Source organism: Anopheles stephensi, chromosome 2, assembly GCF_013141755.1.
Source record: "Anopheles stephensi strain Indian chromosome 2, UCI_ANSTEP_V1.0, whole genome shotgun sequence".
NCBI classification, from domain to species: Eukaryota; Metazoa; Arthropoda; class Insecta; order Diptera; family Culicidae; genus Anopheles; species Anopheles stephensi.
The window spans coordinates 48,439,667-48,465,600 of record NC_050202.1 but is presented as its reverse complement, the minus strand read 5'-3'; the positions used below and the strand labels follow the sequence as shown (position 1 = coordinate 48,465,600).

Below are 25,934 nucleotides of genomic sequence, written 5' to 3'. Positions count from 1 at the left end.
GAACGAAACTCCGAAAAAAGAGGCAAACAGAAGTAAGGAATGGCGATTTGTTTAACACGAAAATAGCTAAGGAAAACACAGAAATGTGGAGTTCGTTTCGAAAATTTTGCACATATTCTGCAAACAGTAACGTATGGTGCAAATGGTGTCTGCCATAAATTGATACTACTTGAGATTTTTCCGTTTGTGTATGATAAAACGGTGGAAAAATACAAGGTGTAGTAGAAAAAAAAAACATGGAAAAGTGATTAATCTTAAAAATTTGATCAGCATGAATCAACATTGACTTATTTTCGATATTCAACATCAGAACAATCGTATTTTTATATCGCACACATGTGGAATTTCGCTACGGAATGGAATTGCGGATTCGTAACAGCGTATTAATTTGGTCTTCAAGCCGCTTCAGTGCTTTAGGCTTTTCTTCTTGCAATTTATGCGAAATGCTGTCCCTAAAGTCAGATACGAACCGATACGAACCACATACGATAGGGCATTGATTACAAAAGGTTCATCGAAACTACAGATGATTCGTTCGAAGCAATTGCTGAAAGCAACAATTAATATTCCTGTTCTCATACGAAATCAATTATTTCTCCAACACCCCGAAGTTCGCCGCAAAAATCATTGAAGCTGTTCACTGAGACGCTTATGTTTTTAATAAAACATGCTTATATTGTCACAATGCCTGGCAATGTTTTATCGATTAGGAAATGGCAGTCAATGTCTTTTTTTTTTTTTGGATTAGACCAACTTCTTTAAAGTTCAAAACGAGGACGAGGATTATCAAGATTTTATCCAGATTTGTTGCCTCCTAGTAGTTGTGTGGAAGCACAATGGAGGAGCCGCTACAATGACAAACTCTACGAGCTGTGCAATTATCCCATCGAATTCGACCCGCAAGGTTCTGGTTGGTTGTCATGTCATGAGAATGACACCGGACGACCCAGCTCGTTTAGTTCTTTTAGGCCGGCCTCTTGGACGGAGGAGGCATGGTAAGCCCAAACTGAGATGGAGTGATGACGTTGATGCATCCTTCAGAAAAGCCAAGATAATGATCTGGCAGACAAAGGCGCTGGACCGTGAGCGGTATCGAGGCATGGTATCGCGGCATATTTTAGGCATGTTTATTACCGATAATGTGAATAACATTACTTACTGGTCTCGGATATGGAATAAGATTTCTTCCAGCAGTTTTCCTTGCTACTCTTTAATTTTTGTTTTTTAGGGAGAAAACTATTCCTAATGGTTATTGATTATCGTTATTCATTCCGTATCTTCGTTTATTCAAAATTGTTGTACAAGTAATGAAAAAATCCAACCGTTTACCATACGTAACGGTATTGAGATCAAACTGTTCTATCTATCACTATGTATAATGCGCGTTGCATACCTTTGGGCGCTTTTTTGTGTTTTCTTTACAACGGTTTAAGCAGTAGCAACTACCTTTACTTTACCTTTACCTTTACCTTTACTTAACTTTACTTTTAAATTAATTAACCTTAAAAATATGCATTTTATTTATCTGTTTTTATTCTCTCAATTCCAAAATAAACACCAAAAACCCTTCAGACTTCGACCCTCAGTCAGCTGAGAGCATATGCTGACAGAGTGCACACTGGTGATGACTACACCCTTCTCGAGGCTACCGCCCAAAGGTAAATCGATGGAGGTTAATTGTTTGTAATTTTGTACGCACAACAGCAACTCACGCTCCGTTTCAACACGTGTCGCAAAACGCCCGCCAGCCATTCGGTGGGTGGTGTGTGTGTGTGTGCTCAAGGTGATGCATGGCTGTTGCGTATGCCAACCTCTCGCACGAGGTCGGTTCTATGGTTCGAACCGAGCTTTCCAGCATGATCTTACAGAAACCGACGACTTGAGAGACTCACACGTGCATCGTGGTGTTCTGATCGAGATTCATTGCGAGTTCCGCACGATCAAGCAGCGGTATCAAACGCTCGATGGCATCACCGGTGTCCTTACGAAAGGCCTCCATACCGCTTTGGGCGGGCGCCATGACATGCAGCCAAAGGGGCAAACCAGCTACCGGGCGCAACCAGCCAGGTACCATATTTGGCTGATTGAATTACACTTGACAAATCGTTTTATAATTGTTCTGGCACTTCATTAACTGTCGGGCACTGATGCGGCACACGGTTCTCAGCTGATGTTCTATCGAACTACCGTGTTTTGATTTCGAGTATATTCTATCCATCGCAATTCTAAAGCTTCGAGACTTGCGTCCTCTTCGGTTCTAATCGATTTTCCCAGACAAACAGTCGTTCCACGTGGCACAGCCAAAGGGTAGTAGTGACCGGGGTGGTAGTTGCGCGAGTGAGGAAAGCTCTTTAGCGTCTGATGTCAGTTCAAAACATTGCGCAATATCGCAGCACTTGCCCCCTTGCGTGACTGGCCCAGATGGTTCAGGTTGGGGCTTAGGTGCGTGCTGACAACCAGAACCTGTTTACGTTCAATTCAACGCTCGATACTCCAAATACAGTTAGATCGTCTAGTGCTGCACTGCTACTTGGCTAGCGAATGCTTTAAATCATACTCACTCACCTTACACTCGCCCACACCAGCAGCTGGGCTGCTGGGAAGTACCTAGCCTGCGCGAAAAGAAGTTTGAACAGCGCAACATAAGAGAAAGAGAGAGGAGTTTTCTATGTTTAAGCTGATATCGATTACTGCTGCTAATTTTTCTTGCTATAAATCAGTGTGGTGTACTTTATGAAGCTTCACACATGGGTTGATTGCTCTAGAATGTAGAAGAATTTTAATTTTCCACCTGTACAGCTGTTATGCAGCCGATCGCCAACGTTGCGAAACGATCGTTTCCTATCTAAAGTAACTTCAATCGCGGCGATTAGCGCCGCACATCAGCGAATCGATCACCTGACCACTTATCGAATGTCAATCAAAAGGGGAAGCAAAAGCGAAAAAGAAAAAAAAAAACACCGCTCAGCAGCCAACAGCAACTTCCACAACAAAACGCCCTTTTCGAGACGGCGAGCCGGCTTGCATCGGTGCAGAGACAGCACGCAGCGCGCATCTCGTGCGTCGGCAACCATGTGCGTCGTCAGGCCAACTTTGGTGGTTTTGTAGAGCATGTAAATGTCACCCTGCCTGGGTTGAGGAAGGCAGGAGGAAGGTTGTAGGGTGGGCCTGCGGCACTCCTCTAAAGGAGTTCCTCCTGTGCCTTGTACTACGAAACGTGTTTCACTCGCTGCTTTCTTGCGTTTACACCCGATCGAAACACCGCGGTTGGCTTTGGGCTGTGCGCTGATTGATGTGCGCTCAAACAACCAAACAACCGAAGCCGGTTTAAGGTCAATGTCAGCCACCCTGCCTATCCTGGAGGTGCCAGGGATACAACCCTCGCTCGGAGCACGGTAGCGAAACAGCCACATTATCATGCCGCCAAATCGCTCTTATTTTTCGTTTCAGAAATAGACCTTTGTTTGTGGAGCGGAGTAATTTGGCTGCTATTTTTATATAATACACGATCTGGATGATGGTACTTCCAAACCAAATTGCTTTACCCGTAATCAGCTAACAGTGTGGGACGAAATTTTCGCACGATCTAGCAAGCAATGCAGCTCACGTGCGATCAGCTACTTCCAATTCGGGTGCATTGAGCGGAAAGCATCATGCACGTAGCAACAACACACATCGAGAAAAAACTCACCCTTACCATTAGCGGGGAAGCGTGCGGGAAACTGAATCAAAATCTTACCCCAAGAGATGGAAAAACTTCAAAGGCAACGAAGTTCTTGAGGTTGGCCATGAGAAGGATGGCAGCGTTCGGTGTGCGGTATGCTTCCTATAAACGGTGGTGGCGTACGACGTTCGCAAGTGTTTGTACGTGTTGCTATGTCAAAGCTCCTCACCATTGGCTTGGGAAGGACTTTACAGTAGCATGCTAGAGCTTGATTTGATCTATTGATTTTCTAACCTGTTGAACACAGACCTGTTGTCCAACCGAATATTTTACTTAACTGATTTTTTCTGAAACTTTTCCAACCCTTGCGCTTTATGTCTTTTATTGTGTGAGGTCCTACCCTATTTCCTTAGAACTTTGAAGATAACAAGTATTTTGCAAAGTATAACCTTCTGTCTCATTATAGGATTAATGTTCTTTATCCACAGAACAAATATTCCTGCAAGGAACCACAGGGCATGCCCATTACCAACTGAGTCCTAAGTGAGCGAGATCTCATATTATACATCATCAATTTTTATGGCAATGACATTGGATATTTCTCCCGGCGAATCCTGAGGATCCCGGCAATTTTTGGTTTTTTGTTGACATATTTGAAAATATTTCTACTCTGCTCTCGAAATTATTATATGTTCTTGCCCAAATTGCCCGAGATAATTGGTGTGTTCCCCTTATACTTTTGATTCAGTTCCCCAGGTTTTTGACTGAGAAACCCTGTCAATATGGATTTCTGTCATGATTTCTGACAAGGAGTATCCTATACAAGCATGTTAGAATTTTGAAGCAGTATTTATGAACTGCCCTAAGATATGTTCCTGCTATGAGTTCTTCGTATTCTTTCTTGGCCCAATAATCGCTTAGGTTTTACCTGCGGCTTTCTGGCTTACAAGGATTATTGACACCACATAGCTAGACCATCAGTCCTCATTACGGGGGAACGGCCCAGGTGGGATTTGAACTCGTCCTATGAGTGACATCCCAAAACATATCTCCTCTATTTTGTAGATTGGCTCAGAAAGACGATGACATTTAATAGGTGACAGGTTTTCTCCTCTCAACGAGCGTCACATTCTAGTCGAATTAAAGAGGCGAATGAGGTCTCAGAGATTCTAGGCGGCTAGAAATTATTTATTTATTGAGTATTACGGTCCGATGCCGTATTGTCAACGCGGCTAGAAATTAACGAGTAAAAAACCTTGTCAAAACTTTGATCCTAGAAGCATATCCTTGACAAAATAAACATTGTTGTACCATGCCGACCCAGACGAAGCCGACTGTAAGACAAACACTAAAAATATACTTTAGCCCCGGTGAGGACATGGGCGATCCAACAGACTGCAAAGTAGCCTCAGCAACGACCAGAAGACTTTTCTTCACAAACCACATTCAATGGTCTTGATGCAAGCTTTCTGTTTGTAACTAACAATTGGAATGCTACAGCTCAGGAAGAACTAGAAAAGCCAAACTCTTTTATGCGACAACCATGGCTAATGTGCCTGTAAATTACTTAAAATCGGTATCGTGTGGCTAGCCAGTTTTAGAAATGCTTCTCTTGTTGCTTCATTTCCTTCACCGTCAAGTATAAATCAGGATGAGATCATCTCGGATTTGAAGGACATTAAAACACTTAAAACCTTCTCACATCTTTCAAACAACTCACCCAAATCCCAGCCGTGCCATATACCTTAACCACGAAATTGTTTGGTACTTTTAAGTGAATTAAACTCTCGCACAGCTGCTATTGCTGCTCGAAGTAGCCATGTAACAAAGCGAGAAAGCGACATAAAGAGACAAAAGCTTTACCGGCTTCATTTCACCCGGCGACGGCTCAGCCATTTGTAGAACCCTCATCAAAATATAATAAACGGTTCAACTTTTGCTACTTTGCCAAACACTCGACTAATCGCCGCACCAACGATGACCAAGTACGACAAACGGGCTAGCGGACGATAGGAACTTAATTCTATAATACGTCAAACTTTCTCCCATTACCATCATCGGATTTGCCGGAGCTTTTGAGTGTTACGGGGGTATTTTTTGGTGCTAAAACGACGAATCGATGAAGGATATATTCGAACCACATGCTAGTCGGTTAGTGGGTTTGGAGCGTTTCTAACCCAATCTGTGCGAACCTGTTACTCCCGGTTACCACAGACCCGTTGGCCCGGTTGACAGTGCATGCTCGTGGGACGTAAACCTCATTAGCGCAGGATGCAAATCAGGGATTGCATTTATCACTGGCAACGCCTGCATCCGTTTACTCGCAGCTCAGTGTAAAAGAGTTCCCTTCGGTAACGTTCAGTGCCACGTTTGAGTCACCGCTTTATCGCACCGCCAACAGGCAGACAGACAGACTTTAGATCGAACTCGGGTCTTGCTTTTGCTGGGCTGGGTTGCGCTGGTAGGGTCCGGGGAGGAGGTGTTTTTTCTTCTTTTCAGCCCAGCCCGATCTGAGACGAAAGCGATCTGAGCAATCGTGCGACCTACCTACCTGCTCATGACCTGTCCCTTTCAACGCGTGCACGGTGCGTGTACGCAGAATGCCAGGGCAGGACGGTGACACACCGGTCACCGAGTGATCCGGGCACCTTCCGATGGTGCAACTGTTTTGGGGCGTGTTTGGGGGTCTCGCGTGCGTGCGTATATAAGGCGCGTTCGGCAGCCGTAGTCTGCATCATAAATCTCGCAAAGTTCACCTGCAAACTTCACCAGCTCCGTACAGCTCTGCAGCTCCGTCGAACGGATAACTTCATCCACAGCATCAACATGAAATTCTTGGTGAGTTGCCGTGGGTTTGCTTTCGTCCAGCAAAAGTGACTTGTGATCGTGGTGGAACGTGATGATTCCTGCAGGATAATAGACACTTGGTGTTGCAATAGTTGTGATGTGAGCTCTTCGTTCGTTCTAGGCTATCGCTGTTCTGGTGCTCGTCGCTTCGGTCTACGCCGAAGACCAGCCGATGGAGTCGATGAAGGCTAAGCGTGGCGTTCACTTCAGCCTGGGATACCATCATGCTCCGGCGGTGGTGTCGCACTCGTACGTGGCTCCCGCTCCAGTGATCGCTCACTCTGCCCCGTTGGTGGCTGCTCCCGTTGCGTATCATGCCCCGCTCACCAAGACTTATGTTGCCCATGCTCCGATCGTTCACCATGCCCCGCTGGCTGCCTACCATGCTCCGCTGTACCATAGTGCCGTCTACTCTACCCTGCACCGTCGTTAAGCGGGATAAAGAACCCGGTGCCGCCAGCGACCAACTCTAGCGTTATGCGTGTGTGCTTCATTTAGTTGAAATAAAAAATTGTTAAAAATTAATGTCTTCAAGATCTTTTCATTGCTCGTAACAGGAGAGGTTTCACATGACAGAGTCATATCATCTGATGCATCTTTAACTCAGCAGTCCAAACAGTAACAGTAAATTCTTCAGTAAACTTCCCAGCTATCTCTCAGGATTCTCAGCTTCAACCATGAATGTAGCATCCAATTGACTATTTTCTCGCTTATAATTTCTTATAAAGATTAAACAGGTTTGGGAATGTTGGGAAATTAAGAAACTGTCTCAATCAGAGAACATTTGGTGAGGTTTGATCTTCAGTCCTGCGTCATTGTTCCAGTATGTGCCAATTGACAATACTATTCTCTTAAATTGAATGATCTGCTGATGGACTAGACAGTTGCAAGTTTTTCATTAGCATAATACAGCATTTGAAGTTTGTTTTACTCGCAGAATAACGACTAGTCCATATTATTTTGTGTGTCAGATTGAACCTCCCAAAATTACCAATGATTCAAAAAAATCATTCGAGGTTACAGATCCTTATCTTTCGGCTTAAACCCTGCAGAACATCAACGCATTGCAATAGTCAACCAGGATCCAGGAGTTCTAAGGAAACTGTTCACTGTTCTTGAAGTCGTACCAGCAACCAAAATGAGCAAGTAAATAAAGGTATCCTTAGTTTACATTAAATCTCGAACATTATGAAATTTGGCATATAACTACTAAGCAACATTTGTTTCTATGTTATAACTCTCTGAGATGAGATGAATTTGCTTATAGGTGAAGTTTTAAGTAGTATTTGATCATATGACCGTTTAGAGACGAACCACCATCCAACCGTTGCGCCATAGTAACAGTCTCAGCATGATAAACTTTTACTGAAAATTTGCTGTCTCGACTGCTCTAGCTATGGTATGATGGAAAGTTGGGATGCTGCTACCCAATTCATTTATATTTTGCATGTGTTGAATTTACCATGAAATTGGGTACATAAATTATGCATATATCCTGTTGAATTTATCATAAAACCTAAGTCTGCCCTCTACATTGAATATGTTGAATTTGGAGGGAAAGGATAATTTGTAATTCTCTATAACGATTCAGGATTTCCATAAAATTTAATTTTTTAGTGTCGTCTGGTTTGATAGGCTCGTACGGGTAGAATGCAGTCGATAAATCACGATGAGTTTTCAGCATGTTATTATTTGAAAGTTGCTCATGCCTGATGTAGGGTGTAAAAATAATTATTATTTCTAATAATACTTGAATAATAAATAAATAGATAAACAACCTTTACAAAACAACTCCCACAGGGATGTTTGGTGCGCGAAAGCCTAGTCAGCAAAAGCTCTACACTGTCTACAAGAACTTTACGGGCTGGGTCGTCTGGTGTCATTCTTATGACATGACCAGCCCACCGATGCCTGGCGAATCTTATTCTCTCCATAATAGTGAGATCACGGTAAATCGTGTAATAGTGAGATCGGTAAATAGTGAGATCGGTAAAAAAGAAGAACAATTATCCGATTTTGTCCAAAATCTCTGTACAGTATTATATAATTCAAAACTATTATTCGATCCTGAGTAGTAAAAACTAGAAAGATAGAAGATAAGGAAAAAAGCAATTTTTTTTATTACCTACCTTACAAGAAGTGTTTATTTTTTAATCGAAACGTAGCAGCAAAGACAAAGACTCACAGCTTTCTTATGCAGTATACTGCCCTGGGATGGTTGGGGTGGTCCGGTGGCAGAGGCGATAGCGGCGGTGGTCTTCACACGGCAGGATCGGGGCTCAAATCCCATTCCGACCGCCTCCCCCCATACGAAGGGCTGACTACTTTTCTACGGGTCAACTTAAGTCACAGAAAGCCTGGAATATGGCAGGCCGAGACCACTCAAGGTGGTAGTGCCAAGGAAGAAGATACTGCACTAACCTGAAAGAATGATTTTGTTTTTCATAAAGGGCTAACCGATATATTGCTAATCGATAAAATGATTAAGCTTACATATTTCTTATGTACAGATTTTAGACACCGATGTTATTTAATAATGTATGTACATTGTATTATTTGTGTTATTTTTGTATTTGTGTAAATATTTTTAGCTTTATTTATTTTATTTATTTATTTCTTTATTTATTTAAAGTGTGACGGCTAGTCGCCGTATAGTCAACACCGCGTGTGATGACGAATCACAATTTCACAAATATAACAAAATACAACAGTTGGCAAGGAATTTCCTCCCTGTCATTTGCCTTATCCCGGGCATACTCGGTTGTGGATGTGTGGCTATTGCGGCGTGATAGTCCAGGTTTATTGTGGTGGTAATATTAAAGTGCTATTGGATGTCCGACATTTTGATCCAGTTCTATTGCTGTCTGTGGGTGTGATGGTGGTGGTGGTGTGTATGAAACTTACAACATCCTTCCGAGTTGGGTCTGACAAAAAAACAAAAAACCAAAAGAGTACAGCAATCTGGACAGTACAAACGTTTGTCTACGTAAAACGCTCCTCAAACTGCCCATCAGTGATAGCCCAAGCTCAAGCAGGCCAGCACCAAATCCATAAACTATCGGCGAGATCAGCAGGGTCTCTGCTAATCATGAGGATGCACTCGCCGACCACCTCCGAACCCAACGCCAGCCAGGCCGGACTCGCCCCATCAAGGCTAGACAGAGAAGAGGAATACTGTTACTCAAAAAAGTCTGACTTCCTTTTTACCACAGTGTCGGCATTGGCCCCGGATGCTCTTGCTTCGTCAACATAACGCTTAAGACAACGTCAAAAAAAACACTTAAGACAAAGACAACACAACGAATAACAAAAAAGGAATGTAGGGGAAAGCTTTATTTATTTTATTCGTGCAATAAATGTTGATTCACAATTTAACGTATAATAGCTTCTCATGAAGGTTGTATTGCAGTGATAGCGGCGCCAGTCTTCACACTGCAGGACCGGGGTTCAAATCCCATCTGAACCATCTCCCCGTACGCAGGATTGATTATTCTGCTACGGGTATAATCAAGTAACAGAGAGCCAGAAATGGCGGGCCGAGTCTTTTCGAGGTTGTAGTGCCAATGAAGAAGAAGGTTTAGTGACAGCAACAGAAGCAGCGCTGATCTTCACACGACATCTGATTTTCACAAGTACGGGCATGGCATCCCCTATCAATCCAGGGTATCAATTTAACTTCTGCCTCCTTGGTACTACAACCTCGAAAGTGTTGAGCCTGCCATTTCTGACTTTAGTGACTTGATTTTTATTCGTAGCTGTAGTTTTTTAAATTAGACCAGAAGGCCAGAATAAGTCTAGGTGGCCTAAATTGGAAAGATATAATACTAAGGCTGGGATACGTAATGAGGATGCCGGACTAATGCCTCACTCCTCCATCTCGTTGAATGGATCAGGAGAATTCTAGCATGTTAGACAACGGGTGCAGCAGTGGTTGAAGGAATTCAGCCCAGGACCGGGCTTCATGGAAAAGGATTGACAGGCCATGGGGAAAAAGAAGGCTCAAAATGTCAAGCATGATCCTACTTACAGCGAAATTAATAGGATTTGAAGAATTTTTCGATTATAGTTTCTCATAGTCAACAAATACACTTCATTTCAGATTATATTAATATGGTAAAATTATTAGACAAGAAACATGTTTTATTTGGCGAATATACTCTAAACAATGCACTGCCTTTGCAAGACCTTTTTTTTCTTCTCGTCTTACACGCAGTAACATTATCGTAACTCAAACAGTCTAAAGAACCATTTCCGCACACGTTATGACACTGAAATGACTTAAACATAAACCATCACTCTACCTATCCGAGATACTTTTTCAGCCCCAGCAAGCCGAGCCCATGATGGTGGCCGGTGTACACCTTCTGCAGCGTTACACCACCACCGTACACCTTGCCATAGGAAGGCAGAAAACCACCGTAACCGTAACCGTAACCGTAGGCCGGCAGCGATGCGATCGGAAGGGTGGGAACGGGTGCCGGTACCACCACCGGATGCGGCACAGCAACCGGATGCGGCACGGCAACAGGCTGCGGAACCGGAACGGGCTGAGGCACGGGGACGGGCTGCGGGACGGGCACGGCATGATGCACCGGGTAGGGCTGGGGAACCGGCACAGCCACAGTTCTGCAGGCAAACGAATCAGGCGGAAGTTGATTAGACATAATTGTTGACACGAAGGGATTCTTGGTGACTTACCTGGTAACGGTTACTGGGTATGGTTGTGGGACTGGAACCGGGACGGGACGAGGCACGTGGACGGGAACGGCAACGGGATGCGGTACCGGTACGGGACGATCGACCGGGACATGCACATGCACTGGGACCGGTACGGGACGGTCCACGGGGACGGGCTGTGGATAGGGCACCGGGACAGGTTGCTGCACGGTGGTCAAAATGTTGCGTGTGACTGTTGGTGCGACGGCCACTGTAGGAGGTGCAGGAGCAAACACTGGACCCGGAGCGGGAAGGGCTGCAGGGGCAAACGCGCCTCCAAGGAATGGTCCCGCTGGAAGTCCGATCGGTCCTGCCGGGATTCCGATCGGTCCTGCCGGAAGTCCGATCGGTCCAGCCGGAAGTCCGATCGGTCCTGCCGCAAATGATGGCCCAATTGGTGCTCCGATGGAGGGTCCTAGGAATGGTGCTGACAGGGATGCTCCAATAGCTGGAGCTGCTAGGGCCGGAGCAGAGAATCCGGTAGCTCCAAACGCAGTCCCTCCCAAACCCAATCCTAACCCATACCCATGCCCGATGGCTCGCTTCTGAGGATCACTTCCTTCCTTCTTAGCTGCACCATGAACCGTGGAGATCGCAAGGACCAACAGAACGCAAAACAACTGCAAAAACAACTCTCATTACTACCACGCCGCAGTTTTCGTCACGATTTGAGGAATATTTACTTTTGCCGATTTCATGTCGTTCGCTGTCGTATAGTTCGCCGCACGCCAGAAGCCTAGAAAACCTTCCAATCACCACGAACTGTGCCACTGATCTACTGTCGAAACTGTAGCGGCTAAGTATTTTTATATCAAACTGCACACCAAACGGGCGCTCGTCGGATCGCGGAAGCTGTGTTCCATCTCCAGCGTGCTGACGCACAGAGGCTGCCCTGGAGTTGCCGGGCCCGGGACCTGGCTGTGCGTAGTCTCCTGAATCTAAATGGGAGCAAACGAGTGCACGCGCTCGAGCGCACTCCGTGTCATAACCGCTCCAATTAGGTGAATTTCACCATTCGCACGGCTAGCCCTTTTTTGCAGACGAGCCACCCCGAGTTTGACGTTATCATCGGCCAAAACTATTGCAAAGCTGCCCGCGTCGCAACCGGAGACCAATCTGGGCTGGAATAACCCATCCATCCGCCGTCACCGGGCGCTGTCGGCGTCTCGCTTCAACCTCCGCGAACGAACGCACACCATATCGGAGATGCATCGCCCGACGCCTGTTAAGGGACCTGGGCCTGGGTCTGGGTTTGGTTGTGCTGCTGTTGTGTCATATACCACTACCGCACACACCGAGACACGATCACCCGGCACTAGATCCCGTATAGGGATGAATGAGTTAGCGATCTGAGCGTTTGTGTTTTTTTTTCTATCCAACTCACCTAACAAACGCCTGTTATGCTGACTGTTCCCGATGCATCAGGCCGAGTTGTGTGAATGGGACGTTGTGGGGCTGGGACGGAAATTTCAACCCCCCGGCCCGTCCAACAAAGTATGCACCGGACAGAATTGCAATGACATAAACCTGTTGCCTTAGTGCCCGAGTTTAGTGACCGTTTACCGGTTGATGGGCATGTCTGCGTACGGTTGACTACGATTGGCAGTTTTTAGTATTTTTTGATAAACGTTTCACTCTTAGTTAAAGTAAAAGTGAAAAATTTTGAAAATGTTTATAAACTTTTTTTAAAAACATTCTCTTTAAACAATTTAATACTTCAATTGAATTATTCTAGCGGGAGACGCTCAGATATTAAAACTGTAATAAATAAAAATAAAAATAAAAAGTTCGTCAAAATAATGTAATCGAATTATCATATATAACATATGCGATTCAATTACAACCTTTTGACGAACTATTCGTCCTATTGATTGTTTCGAGCGACAATCAGTAGGAAACATGAACAGCTTCGTCAACTTTCTTATAGTCTCCCGGATGCCTGTGCTAAGGAATGTAATGCTATACTCTTTATACACCTTTTCATCAACCAATGAATTAAAAAAAAACTGAACGAAAATTCGAAACCATATTGTTGAAATGGACAAAAGAATGGAGAAAGTCTTTCTTTTGCTAGCTAATCAGGATAGTAGCATTTTGTCAAGTATAGTAGCAAAAATTTGCCAAATCCTTGTTTTAGACCTTGGTGGAAATTCTCAGTAGGGAAATAAGAACTAGTTAATATTTTGTATCTGATCTTTGTTGCAGAGTAACTCATAGTTTAACATAATATTTGATTTTTAAATACTATAATGAGATTTTTCTTCGAAGCTACTTGTTAAAATTGTTTAACAAAAAACTGACAATTTGGTGTCATCATAGTTGCAGCTTTTAAGACCCACAGCATCTTCAAAATACAAAAATTCGTCCTACATTGGAGTTTGTACAACAAAACACAATCGATAGAATAGAGCCTATTGAAAAGAAAATAACTCAAAATTATGTATTTTAGTGTTTCCTGGTTCCATTTTAACGATTGCCCATTATACCACACCAGATGGCTTTTATTTGAACTGCAAACGCTGCAGTAAAGAAGGAAGACGGCACAGTGTTTTTTTCTCATAAGCTGATTATTGGATTAGTCATGTCTCACCTATCTAATATAAATATTACTGCTCCAGAATACCCATTTACAGCCTTCTACACCAACGATTCTCTTATACAAATGACCGACTGTTATAACTCTTTAAATAACCAAGTAGATGTTAACATGACAATGAAATAATCTTAGAATCTATTTACGGTTCAAAGCTCGTTAACTTACGTCCAATGTTTATTTATTTTATTATTTAGATAATTTATTTGATGAACTTCTTGACTTGACTTGGTTAGACTATTTGGTCCGGTATGCTTTTTTATGATTTTATAAACCCTTTTTTTATTTGCTTGGAATTACTACAAGTGTATTCTTGTTGTATAAAAACTTTAACCTAAGATGATTATCTATAATATCAATCGTTAACCGAGTATGTCTCGCCAACCGAAGATTTGATCCAGGTTGAGAAAGTGACATCTTGAGGCCCAATATAACGAGATGTTAGTTTGGCAGGCTGGACGAATGCACAAATCTTGGCGATTCAAACAAAATATGTTGAAGAATTTTGAGTAGATGTACAGGGACAGATATGGACGATGGTGAAAGCGATAACGGCGCCGGTCCTGATACAGTAGAACCGGGGTTCAAATCTCATCCGGACCGTTCCCCCGCAGTGAAATCTGACTATCCAACTACGTGATATCATTAAGTCCAGTAAGACAGAGAAGGCAGGCATGACCAACGACGTCTTAAGGCAAAGAAAAGAGAGAGAATACAGTATCTAACACAAACAACTAACATTTGGTAGGAGCATCGTCAACATCTTAAATATCTATTGTTTTGTGTAAAACTGACCAAAGGATTGCACGAGAATTTCAACTCTGTTTGTATAATTTTTAAAAAAATCCATTATGTAAATCAACTGTCTTTTTTATTATCAGAGCAGACACATGCTTAAGTTGAAAAAAGTTCTCATGAAGAAAAAAAAACGGAAAAAATAATCTCAGTTTGGTAAATGGACTTATTTTATTGACTCCATTTCTCAATCCAATGGTAGGATTATTTTCGCAAAATATTAAACTAAGTGGTACAAAATCAAATTTTAGTACATTCGTTGAAAATCGACATCATAACCTCATTTATACGTTTTTGAAATAAGGTGATCTTATTCTATTGTCCGTCTCTGTATATATAATTATATGAGATTGTAGCGGGCGTCACGATCCCAATTAATAAACATAAGACGCACACCACTTTGCTAGCATAAGGTTAGATGCCGAAAGAAGGGAGCAAACGAAGGAGCAAAAAATAGCAAATAAAATATAGTTAGTAAGATCTCAACCACTAAACCATCCAGAGTTAGAGCATCACCATAATACGACCGTCCGAAACCCAGTGCGAAAGATAACCCCCAAAAGATTAATCATATGAGATTGATGCCTTCCTTCGCAAATTCTCGAACTATTTTTAAAAAAACAGTCATACGCATATTATGAAGATTTTAGAAGGTCCAGAAGAAACGATAGGCTAGTTGGGATGTCTGATTCATACATCACAGTCTACCCATAGTTTAGAATGTAAGGGTTGCTTCCGTAGAAGAACAATCAATTCATTACCATTATAATGATTTTTTTCCCTTTTAATATGTTATTTATTTTTTATTTATATTTTGAGTTAGACGGCTTGACGCCGTATTGACAATTTTAATATGTTATCTTATTTTCTTATCAGAGATATAACAAGCCTTAGTACATGTATTTCAAAATTTTAAATGAATAACTCTAACACATTTCTCAAACAATCTGCTATGGCATGATGTCAAAAATATGCCAACCGCATTGTGAGATTCTGGTCTGTTTATTATTTTATTTCATTTACTTCATTAAGCTCCAAAAATTTACCCAACAAACCTCCACGCGCGAAATCAATCGAAGGAAACATAATCATACCCACAGATACCCCCCCATGGGGTAGGTATCAATTGTTTTGCCACCATGTCATGGGAATGAAAGTTCCACCGAATCACCTCACTAAACCCGCGAACAAATATTGATCCACCGACCGTCAATAGATGGTTTCGCAATTAATCACTACAAATTAAATCGTTTTTCGTTAACGCACACCCGGCAAACGGGCCCGTGTGTAGTGAAAGTGTGGAACCGTCACGGGGCCTGTAGCTCAACACATTTGAACCTGGACGCACAGACATGTGGACGGGCATGGCCGTGCGTTTATGCATTCCGATCAGCTAGCCGTCAAAGGTATCGCACCTGGAGTCCGGCCGTATGCCATCATAATCGCAATATACCGAAAGGGACACTCGATCACCGACACCGATTACAACATCAGCGTTGGTCGTCGATTGTCGATTCCACCGCGATTCACGCACAACGCTTCCTGTTTCCATTTCATCTGTGCTTTACGAATGAATTAACCGCTGAATGATTGTGGTACGATTTTTTTGTGGTTGTTTGCTGTTTGCTAAGGAAAAGTAAGAATTTTTTAATGGTTCAATCATAAGTTGCGCCATCGCGTTGGACTGGTTTTTAATTATTTAGCGAGAGAGAAGAACAGGAATCCCGAAGTAATTAGCTAGATTAATTATTGTTTTACTTTTCCACCATTCATTAACCTTACGCGAAAGAAATCGAGTTCAATTAACAGAAACATTCTGCGTTAATAGGGATGCGGTCAGTAAAATTTTTGGTTTAATCAAATACGTTCACCAAACCCTTAGTTGACTTGAATTCCATACAAGTATTCCCTCATTCCTTTCAACAAAATAATTCATTGCAGTTTTCCGGTCCGAATTACAGCAAAGTGTTAACCTCCAGCAGAAATTCGTTACATTACAATACATTTCGTTTAATTGAAAAAAAAACTGCCCCTTTGTGCTTACCGCATTGTACCCGAAACGTGACAAATCGTTGGGAAATATGATGCGAGCACCCTTTTTTTTGCCCGTCCGACTGAACCATTCTTTGATCAATAAAATATGTGGAGCATTGGTTGAATGTCACGCTTTTCAAGGTTGTCCACAGTAGCAACTGCACCCGATGCAATACATATTGCAGGCCGGAGATGAAGGAATCGTTTCTGGCGCTAGAAGTCGAAAGACGAACTCCTGGCACCATGTGTCAGCTGCAAATGTCTGTTTCCACATGGTCTGGAATTGCACCGTAGCATGAAGTCATGTAACGATGGCTGCAAGCGTGGACGCACAAATGAATAAAAAGCATTTTGTTGTTGTTGATGGAGCTTTTGCGTTTCGCTGGGAACGAGAGGGGCGCACAAAAAGCAATCGGGAAAACTGGGATTCAGAATAAAATTTTACACGAAGCTATCAAGCGGCAAATGTGACTGTATGTCGGCTGATGTCTCGTGCCAGGCAAAAAGAGCTCCTTCCGTGTGGATAGTTTTTAATAACTGGGAAAGTTTAACCGATTTTAAACATTGAACCAACCAATGCCTGCACGGTGAAAGTAGAACATTGTAGGTAAAAAGTCATGTAAAACGGATAGCCCTTAATACGAAACGAGGTAGGACGTGATAATGATTTTTGAAATAAGGCAGAAAGATAAAAATTGCTTTTAGCATGTAGCTGAAAGTTAAAATAATTGAAAAAGTTAAAAAATATTGATTGTTAAATAAAATAAATCAATAAATTTAAAAAATGTTAAAAATCGTATTATTCATGTTGGAAGACAGAGGGTTTTACAGTTGATAAGGCAATAGCATCCATTTTTATGGCAGGCTTCTTAGATGGAATAGCAAACAAAGCTAGTTGATATGGAAACGGCTTCGTATGACAATATCATTTGAGCACATCACCATAAAAGGTATTTGATTCCCTGTCATCTGAAATCGTTTCCATCTCAACTGGCTTTTTTTACCATTCTATTACCGTATCAACTGAAAACCCCTGTAAGGGCCTTATCTTAAGATGTGACATCTTCGGTTTGTAGGCCTCTTGGTAGATAAGGTCTGGACGACGTGTCGTACGTGGATGGTACATAAAACACTTGCACGACGTGTCGTACTAAACCAGAGACTTCGAAAGACTAGGATTCTACGACTATGAGGTCTATTGGCTATTCTGATTGAGGCTCCTTCAACGATAAGGACGCCTGGTAAATGAGGACCGCCAGATGACGAGACCTCTTCTGTTTAGATATCTGTTATAGATATTATCATTTGGACGACGTGTAATGGTTGATAGAACTCTTCGACTACAACCTACCTTGAACGTACCTTGGGTGATGAGTTTTCTTTGACAAGTAGATTGAAATTAGGCATGAATGGAAAGGCATATAGAGGGATGCTTACTTAATAAAGCTGTCTAGTGATAAAGGACATTTTTTACCTTCTACTAGGTTTCCTAGTAGATGAAGTCTATTCGATAAGGCACTTTATACGATGAGATCCCTTCGACGACAATTAATTGTGAAAAATAAAGTCCCTTGGATGAGGAGTACTTTATTCGAGACTTTATATCTAACTATATTTATAGTTAGATAATGCTTCGATGATGCGTCGTGAGGGAAGAGAACAGTTGGACGCCATGTCATAATAGACAAGAGCTCATCGACTATCCCGGTAAATGGTAAGCTTACCCCGGTAAACCAAAAAGTAATATGTTTCTTGCTAAATGAAGCTTGAAACTCTAGGATTCTTCGACGATGAGGTCTTTTTGGCGAATGAGTTCTGAACGAGAAGAGATATTGAACATTGAGGCAACCCTTCAACGATCAGGACTCTTGGAAGATGAGTTCCTTTGGATCCTTTGGTAGAGGATAACGTCTTTCTGACCAAGATATCTTGCTTAGAGCTGAGGTCTCAACGACGAGGCTTTTTGTTGGATGAAGTATCTTAAAACTTCCAGGACTTGTGTTAAATGAAATGGCAGACATTTTTTCTTTCACTACGAGGCTTCTTGGCAGATCTTCATGCTTGAAACGACGGGTTTTTTCCACTATGAAGTTTTTCTGTTACCTTGATTGGTAAGTATAATGGGAAGATGAGTTACAAAGATACCTTCGATGACAAGGAATGATGGTAGGTGAAGTACCTCAAGACTCCGTTTACCTATTGCGAAATTTCTTGGAAGATGTCATTTCTTTGATTCACGATAGGCGAAGTCTTTCTTTATTGAATAAGAAAAAAAAGATCTCTTTGTTTACTTGGTGTCTTGGTAGATGGGATCTAATGGAGAAACAAACCTCTTCAACTTGTTGTAACGACGACTTGTTGTAAATCAGGCATGGCCGATGAGATTCAATGATAGATGAGGGCTTTTTAATAAAGAGGTACCTTGGACAAAGGATTCTCTTTAACTACGATATCTTTTGGTTAATGAGACCTGAATGAAAAGACTCATTGATAGATGAGGCTGCTTTAAATACGAGGCCTTGTGGTAAATTAGGTTGCTTGGCGGAAGAATCTCGCTGTTCAAGCAGTTTGAATGATAAAGTTTATTGGTACTCGAGTTATAGTGAGAGACGCAAACCTTTGGAAAATAAAGCGCGTTGTCCAAGGGACACGTTCCTGAAGATGAGAAGGTCTTTTGGAAAATAAAGAATCGTGGAAGATAAATTCCTACTTCAGGACAGGGAATTTAAGGGCCTTAGGACATTCAGGACCCATCGAACGACAACTGCAGACAACGCCTCCTAGCCCCTCCCCCATGTGGCCATCTTCTCCTCTCTCCAAAACTAAAGCTCACCACTATTCCCAGACCCACATAACTTAATAATATTAGCCCATTAATACCGTAAATGCATTCCACCTTTATGACATTGAACAACGCAACGCAACAAACCGCTGGTCCGGAGGTGTTGCAAACAAAGTGCAAACAAAGCGCTCCGCAAACAAAACAAACAGGTCAAGTGCAACCGGGGACACCAAACAATGAGCTACAAGTTGTAATCGATTATCCACCAATTATCCATTTCACCATCTGGGCGCTCGTAGCGCTTTCCGCAAGCGCACAAGAAACGACTGCAATCACTGCTCGCAACAATATCCGGTCCGTGTACCAACCGGCACGTTGTTGATTGCAACACTGCAAAACACCACCACGGGCCCAGAACGATTAACACTTGATTTAACTATCCAACGCACTTCCCTCCTTCGTCCACCTTACTGTGTGATCTTTGTCGCTGCCTTTCCATATGGGAAAAAGCGGGTACGGTTAGACAAGGGTTTTGCAAGTGTGACGTTGACATCGCACCGAGTCATCCACCCACGGACGGACGACCAAGACATTCCAGCTTTTCGCGCACTTCGAAGGGCCGTCGTTTATTTTGGTCCCCCGCTTCGGTCGAGTCCGAAAGGGTGAAATTTGTCGCTGTACTTACACACGCACGATGCGACCCCTCGATCGCTCGTTTGGCCCAGCGCAATTAATTTGGACATTCCCGCAGGAGGGATTGCCAAAACCCTGGAGGGAGTGGGGCCTGTTGTGGTTTGTTATAAGATTTGGGACCCGCCGGTGGTTGGCGATCAATTCGTGTTTGAACGTTCCGATTGAAAGGTGTACCGCCTCAAGGTAGCTGTGAGCCGGGCAAGCTTTTTTTGCTACAACAGTGATATCGATTCTTCGATCCTTCGATAGAAAAACAAGTGGTACCGGCGTGAGTTATTAAGATAACGTGCGTACAAGTAACACGTATCCGTTCCGCGAAAGGTTTACTTCCGTTCCCGGGAGATATTCAGCCAATTAGCCAAACTAACGACGGTGAAGAACGAACAGTTCAGTGATAAGAGACAGTGCAAATATCATCATCTGTTTTTTTGCCAGTTCCTGGTAGCAAGTTGGTTGGATTACACGCCCGCAGTGAAGACACCCACGTGAGAATACCGAGAAAAAAATGAAACTTTTGGTACGTGACAACCGGTCCACCTTTTTGTCTCTAGGTTAAGTCATTAGTGCTTCATTTTTTATGCTAGCAGTTTTTGGATAAAAAATTGGAGAAAAAAACAGTTTGGAACTATGATCAAGTGAACTACAGAGTTGTTAAACGGAAAGACTTCTCCTCTTAATTGTTTGGGTGTAGACAATTCCGAGGAGTCTTGTCATTTTCGGTTACTATGACTCGATTTGCCAACAGCTTGGGTAGTACAGGATATAAGACACAGATAATAAAAAAGGAAGTCTTGATTTGCCCATAGCTGGCTGGAAATTAGATCCTGAATATTGGGAAACCCTCTGCATTGTATTTGACATCCATTCCCTTCATGTTAGAAACAGTGGTGGGTCAAGATATTTGGAGGCCCCGAGCGGAAAGGCAGTTGAGGCCCCTTTAGTTGTGATATTAGAGGGAAAAACAGGATTTCCCTCAGCGATGAGACCCCCCCGACCGTCGAGGCCCCGAGCGGCTGCTCCTTCCGCTCCTAGGTTGATCCGCCACTGGTTAGAAAATGGCGATTCTTCCAAATAAACTTTCGGGACGCACCAAAGAAAAATTAAGTGTGCCTTTCTAGGCTTCTCTCTAACTTTTCCAGTTAACGTTAAAATTGGCTCGAATTCTTCTTCTTCTTGGTTTAACGACCTGCGTGATCATGCCCGGCCATATAATGGCATTCTAGACCTAATCATACCAAGTAGTTAGGTAGTGAAGCCAGTCCCCACACTATGGGAATACGGTCTTGATGGTATTCGATTTCTGGTTCTGCCGTGTAAATATAGGTGGCTCTACTACCGTCGAACAGAGATCTGGTGCCTTCTAGTGTAAAGAATAATAAGGTAGGGTCCTTCATAAGGCGGCTCGGTGGTAGAGGCGACAACGGAGTCTAGTCTTCATAAGGCAGGACCGAGATTCAAATCCCATCCTCGGACTGTTCCCCCGTAGTGAGGATTTGACTATCCAACAACTTGGTATCATTAAGCCTAGGTCGTTATGCCAAAGAAGAAGAAGAAGGTCCTCCAATTGAGGTTTCTCAAAAAAAAAATATTATAATCGATTCTGAGGTCGATTAGGAGTGATTTTCATTGTTGGCTTACTTAATGTCAAGAATTTATTTTTCCTGACTGACATCAACCGGCAATTTTATGTGATTGCGTCTCACGTCTCAGGCATGCATTGACGAGTTTTGTATAACGATTTCCATTGTTAGTCCAGGACTTTCGGTCCAATTTTAACGGCGATAGTCTAAGATTCTTAACGACGAGATATGATTTGCTATCGGACCTAACAACAACATCCTCCTGCTGACTAAGCCACTTCCAGGAAAATGATTTATAATGGAAAATCTAATTAAAAAATAGCATTTTTTTGTAAAATTAAATAAATTTGATGCCGATTAGAGTGTTTTAGCATTTTCTTTTTTTTCAAAATTCCTAGTTGTCGTGGTGTTGAGTGATTAATAGCGTCACAAATGGCTGACAACGATTTATTACCAGAGGGTTACAAGTGTCCGCTAACGTTAAAACCAATTTAAAATAATTCATTTTTATGCAAATTATATATTTTGGAAATTAGTTATGGTCTTCATATGATGAGCAAGCAAATTTTTTTCATTTTTTTTCCCTGCCTTTATTTTTCTTTAGATCCTCCTGGTGGTACCATTGGCGTTAGTTTACGCAGGGACGGAAAAAGAAATTAGCAGGTTGGAAAATGCAAATCAAAATCAACCAGCCGAACAGACGCCCTTCAAACAGCTCGGTTCCTCCAGGAAAGAGAAACGAGGAATCTTTGGACTCGGTGCGTATGCTCCAGCGGCACCAGTGTACGGTCACGCCTTCGCTCACCCGGTCCATCAGCACGTGCACGTACCGGTGGCTGATCCATTCGCCCCGGTCGCATTGGCTGCCCCTGCTCTGCCCGGACTCGCTGGTCCATATCTAGGATCGCATGCTCATACACATACGGTGGTCACGAAGAAGGTTGGAATTCCCATTCCGGCACCGTATGCAGTGCCAGTGGAGAAACCGTACCCGGTTCCAGTGAAGGTATGTACCACAGCAGGAGCTGGTTTGACCTATTTCACCAATGCGAGGGACATTTTTCGTTGCAGGTCCACGTACCAGTCCCGGTAGATCGTCCGTATCCGGTGCCGGTCCCACGACCATATGCCGTCCCGGTTGAGAAGCCTTACCCGGTACCGATCGATCGCCCCTACCCGGTCGCTGTGCCACATCCCGTACCGGTGCCGGTGATTAAGCACATAGGCTATCCGGTACCGGCACCCGTTCCGGTTGCCATTCCAAAGCCCGTTCCCGTGCCGGTGCACACTCCGTACGTGGTGGAAAAGCCTGTAGTAGCGGCCGTTGCTCCTGACCCATGGGCTACTGCTAAGCTTTGGTAAGGCGTTTGCTTAAAAATTAGTACAATATTCACAATTTCCTAAGTATTGTTCAACCAAATATGTTTCACTAGCGGCACTAGATGTAAGTAGAGTAATGTATGGCAAATAAATTATTTTATCAGTTAATTGGAAAATCCCTCACCCAAACCGCTTGGTCGACCGTTTGTTAGTTAAGAATATCACATTATTTATTTGCCGTTTTTTACAAATCGTTACACACATTGTTATCAACAGATTGGAGGGGGGCAGCTAGGAATTCCATTAACTTTTTGACTGAATTCTTTCCATTTCCGAAAGACGTAAAGTAAAAGAAATATAAAAATGCGCGTTGGTAGCGATACCTCTTTAGTCGGATAGCATTTGGACGTCCGCGGGAAGTCAGTGGAACGCATACAACAGTAGCAAGATTGTACAGACGGCTATCACGCCACCGATGATAAGTGACTCTCTTCGCTTACGTATATTAATTCGTTGGATTAAGCTGCATTAAAAGAGAAGAAGAAAGAAACGTTTTTAAGAAGGTTGGTCCGAAATTTTCAGGTGCAATTCACAGGCACACTTACCTGGATATCAGTGGAAAACGGTTCGATATGTCGTGCATGCGGGTTTGGAATCGCTTCAAATGTTGCCGCTGTGATGTTAGATGTTCCTTCGTTTCCATCGCGATACTGATCTGATCGTTCACGAGCGAGCTGGAACTGTGCAGATGGGTGTTTTCCTTCAGGTACATGTCCCTGCGGCTTAAACCGGACGTTGACGGGGATGATGTACCCAGCCCAGACCCCCGCAGTAGTTCTTCCCGTTCCATCCGAGTCGTGTGGTTTGCCTGTATCTTCAAGTATTCCTGTCGGTATCCCTACAAGCGAACCGAATGGTGTGTTAGTATAGTAAACATCTTCAATGTTTATTGAAGGTTTATATCTTACGTGCAGTATTTCGCGATGTCTCTGCAGTACATGCATTATTGCTGCGCCGCTGTTCGGGATCTCGGACATCTTTTCGTTGATGTTGGACAGTTTGTCCAGCATTTGCTCTATCTCCAGCGAAAGCGATTCGAAAACGTGATCCCCTAGCAAGGGCGACGTGTCTGTGTTGTTGCTTGCCGTCGTCGAAGAACTGGCTGCGCCAACGCCAACCTTATTGAACGCGATCAGCTTCATATCGATATCATTTTCTAAATGGCGAGCCTGCTTTCGAAGCGCTAGAAGCACATAACAAAAAAACAGATCAATTAAGGTGAAAGTTTGTTTACTTTCCGGACTGTGCTGGTACGCTGGTACTTACTGTCCCACTCGGTTCCCATTTTGTGGTACGGTTGAAGGATGCAATAGAATGTTTAAAATCACAATTAAACACTAAATAACATGTACAACACAGAGTTTCGTCGTGTGCGCTGGAGATTGTGAATCTTATTTATTAATTAATTTCGGCACGTAAACACCGAATGACACACGCCAGGATGATGAAGGAATGTCAGGCACTGGCTGAGCGAGCGGTTGGTTCATTTGATTTTACCGGGGAGACAAAATATGAAATAATTCTCGTGTTTTTCTATTTTTATTCAATAAATAATTGCAAAAAGCTGGAAAAGAGTCCCAAAAACTGGTTACTCTCCATTTTTGAAGATTTAAATGGCAAAAAAGAGAAAAATCAGAGAGCTGTCAAATGTTTTTCCAACATGGCCGATATGTGCACGTATGACACAACCTGCCAGAATTCGATTCCAGCGCTGCCGGTTGATCTGTCACAACAAACCGTGCTGAAAATGCTGCTCGGTCCAACGTTGTGTAATTGTTCGGTGCAAAAATCGACATAAAACCCGATTAAAATCGTTCCTATAAATCGCGTTTATTTAGGAAGAAAGTAATGCATACAGATTTATCGCCCCATCTACATTCAACTGAATGCAATCTAATAATCGAAGAGCTGAAAAAGTGCCACTCGGAGGTAAGGCTTCCAAACTCGTGAATTGCCGTGGTAATATTCACACCGTTTTCTTATTTGTAGAACAAATTTGCCAAATTTCTGGGCATCTGCAATGATCTCGATCGGCAAATGATTGTGTGCTTGCGGAATGAACGGAAAACGCGCCAGAAACTGAACCGTGAAAAAGCACTGGAAAAGCAGAAACGAGTGCAGCAGCTGATGCGAGAACAGCAGGGATGATGACCACCACGCCGGACGATTACTGGTACGAAGAGGATGTGCAGGAAATCGGTGGCATTAAAGTTCCCTCAATACTGACCGATTTCATCGAGAACCAACCACCGATAGTAGACCGCTTCTACACGAAGCTATACCACGTACCGGCCAACAAGCCCGACGAACCCCAGCAGATACTATTCCACTCCAATCGAATATGTTTGGTGGGACTAGCGAAGGAACATGTTGCATTTGAGAAGGGCATCCGGAGCATAAGCTTCGAGGTGGGCAAATTCGATCGCAGTGAGAACAAGGTGTCGGGTCGAAAGAAGAGCGGTGGAATGATCCTGCAGGCCGATTCTACGCTGGCCTTGGTGACGTGTGCGGACGACAGTGTGTACAAGGTAAGATCTTGTGTGCAGGGTAAATTGGTGGAAGTTAATGAGCGTGTGGTGGGTGATCCGGAAATAATGCGTGTCAGTGGTGAGGGGTACGTGGCGATAGTGATGCCCAAGATAGAGCATTGCGATGCGCTAAAGGAGCGATTGTTGAGCGAGGAAGCGTACCGGAAGACGAGGGAAGCTGAATAAATGTTGTCTTTAATTGTAGGTAAATTTTGATGCTTTTTGAAATGGGACACGCGATTGATAAATTTTCCTTCTCGAGATATCACGGGTTAGATTTCCGATCAATTGTAGGGTCATCTTGTGCCATTCTCATTTTAAA

General features: G+C 43.1%; 5 protein-coding genes across 5 annotated transcripts; 3 read left to right on the top strand and 2 right to left on the bottom strand.

The window, feature by feature from the left end:
* Positions 1-6,376: 6,376 nt before the first annotated feature.
* LOC118508327 (cuticle protein LPCP-23-like) lies at positions 6,377-7,036 on the top strand. The gene is made up of 2 exons (XM_036047998.1): positions 6,377-6,502; positions 6,633-7,036. The coding sequence occupies exons 1-2, from the start codon at positions 6,491-6,493 to the stop codon at positions 6,942-6,944; spliced, it is 324 nt and encodes a 107-aa protein (XP_035903891.1). The 5' UTR covers positions 6,377-6,490; the 3' UTR covers positions 6,945-7,036.
* A 3,584-nt stretch (positions 7,037-10,620) lies between these two features.
* Positions 10,621-11,756, bottom strand: LOC118502400 (tetra-peptide repeat homeobox protein 1-like). Its single transcript, XM_036034622.1, has 3 exons — positions 11,753-11,756; positions 11,210-11,681; positions 10,621-11,137 (listed from the first exon to the last, which is right to left on the bottom strand). Exons 1-3 carry the CDS (start codon positions 11,754-11,756, stop codon positions 10,813-10,815), a joined length of 801 nt encoding a protein of 266 aa, XP_035890515.1. The 3' UTR covers positions 10,621-10,812.
* An 8,500-nt stretch (positions 11,757-20,256) lies between these two features.
* LOC118508325 (tetra-peptide repeat homeobox protein 1-like) lies at positions 20,257-23,110 on the top strand. The gene is made up of 3 exons (XM_036047996.1): positions 20,257-20,641; positions 22,309-22,710; positions 22,776-23,110. The coding sequence occupies exons 1-3, from the start codon at positions 20,630-20,632 to the stop codon at positions 23,064-23,066; spliced, it is 705 nt and encodes a 234-aa protein (XP_035903889.1). The 5' UTR covers positions 20,257-20,629; the 3' UTR covers positions 23,067-23,110.
* A 143-nt stretch (positions 23,111-23,253) lies between these two features.
* LOC118508326 (Golgi SNAP receptor complex member 1-like) lies at positions 23,254-24,543 on the bottom strand. The gene is made up of 4 exons (XM_036047997.1): positions 24,351-24,543; positions 23,993-24,267; positions 23,630-23,922; positions 23,254-23,547 (listed from the first exon to the last, which is right to left on the bottom strand). Exons 1-4 carry the CDS (start codon positions 24,367-24,369, stop codon positions 23,445-23,447), a joined length of 690 nt encoding a protein of 229 aa, XP_035903890.1. The 5' UTR covers positions 24,370-24,543; the 3' UTR covers positions 23,254-23,444.
* Positions 24,544-24,803: 260 nt separating this feature from the next.
* Positions 24,804-25,822, top strand: LOC118508324 (protein Abitram-like). The gene is made up of 2 exons (XM_036047994.1): positions 24,804-25,013; positions 25,074-25,822. The coding sequence occupies exon 2, from the start codon at positions 25,229-25,231 to the stop codon at positions 25,796-25,798; it is 570 nt and encodes a 189-aa protein (XP_035903887.1). The 5' UTR covers positions 24,804-25,013; positions 25,074-25,228; the 3' UTR covers positions 25,799-25,822.
* Positions 25,823-25,934: the final 112 nt, after the last annotated feature.

What these genes read in the sequence shown, in the direction of transcription:
- LOC118502400 (XM_036034622.1), bottom strand. An exon ending in TACCCAGTAACCGTTACCAG is followed by an intron (nt 11,138 to 11,209) that starts GTAAGTCACCAA and finishes GTTTGCCTGCAG; the next exon opens with AACTGTGGCTGTGCCGGTTC.
- LOC118508325 (XM_036047996.1), top strand. An exon ending in CGTACCCGGTTCCAGTGAAG is followed by an intron (nt 22,711 to 22,775) that starts GTATGTACCACA and finishes TTTTCGTTGCAG; the next exon opens with GTCCACGTACCAGTCCCGGT.
- LOC118508326 (XM_036047997.1), bottom strand. An exon ending in GACATCGCGAAATACTGCAC is followed by an intron (nt 23,923 to 23,992) that starts GTAAGATATAAA and finishes GTTCGCTTGTAG; the next exon opens with GGATACCGACAGGAATACTT. An exon ending in CGTTTTCCACTGATATCCAG is followed by an intron (nt 23,548 to 23,629) that starts GTAAGTGTGCCT and finishes CTTTTAATGCAG; the next exon opens with CTTAATCCAACGAATTAATA.
- LOC118508324 (XM_036047994.1), top strand. Translation starts at nt 25,229, where the DNA reads ATGATGACCACCACGCCGGACGATTACTGGTACGAAGAGGATGTGCAG.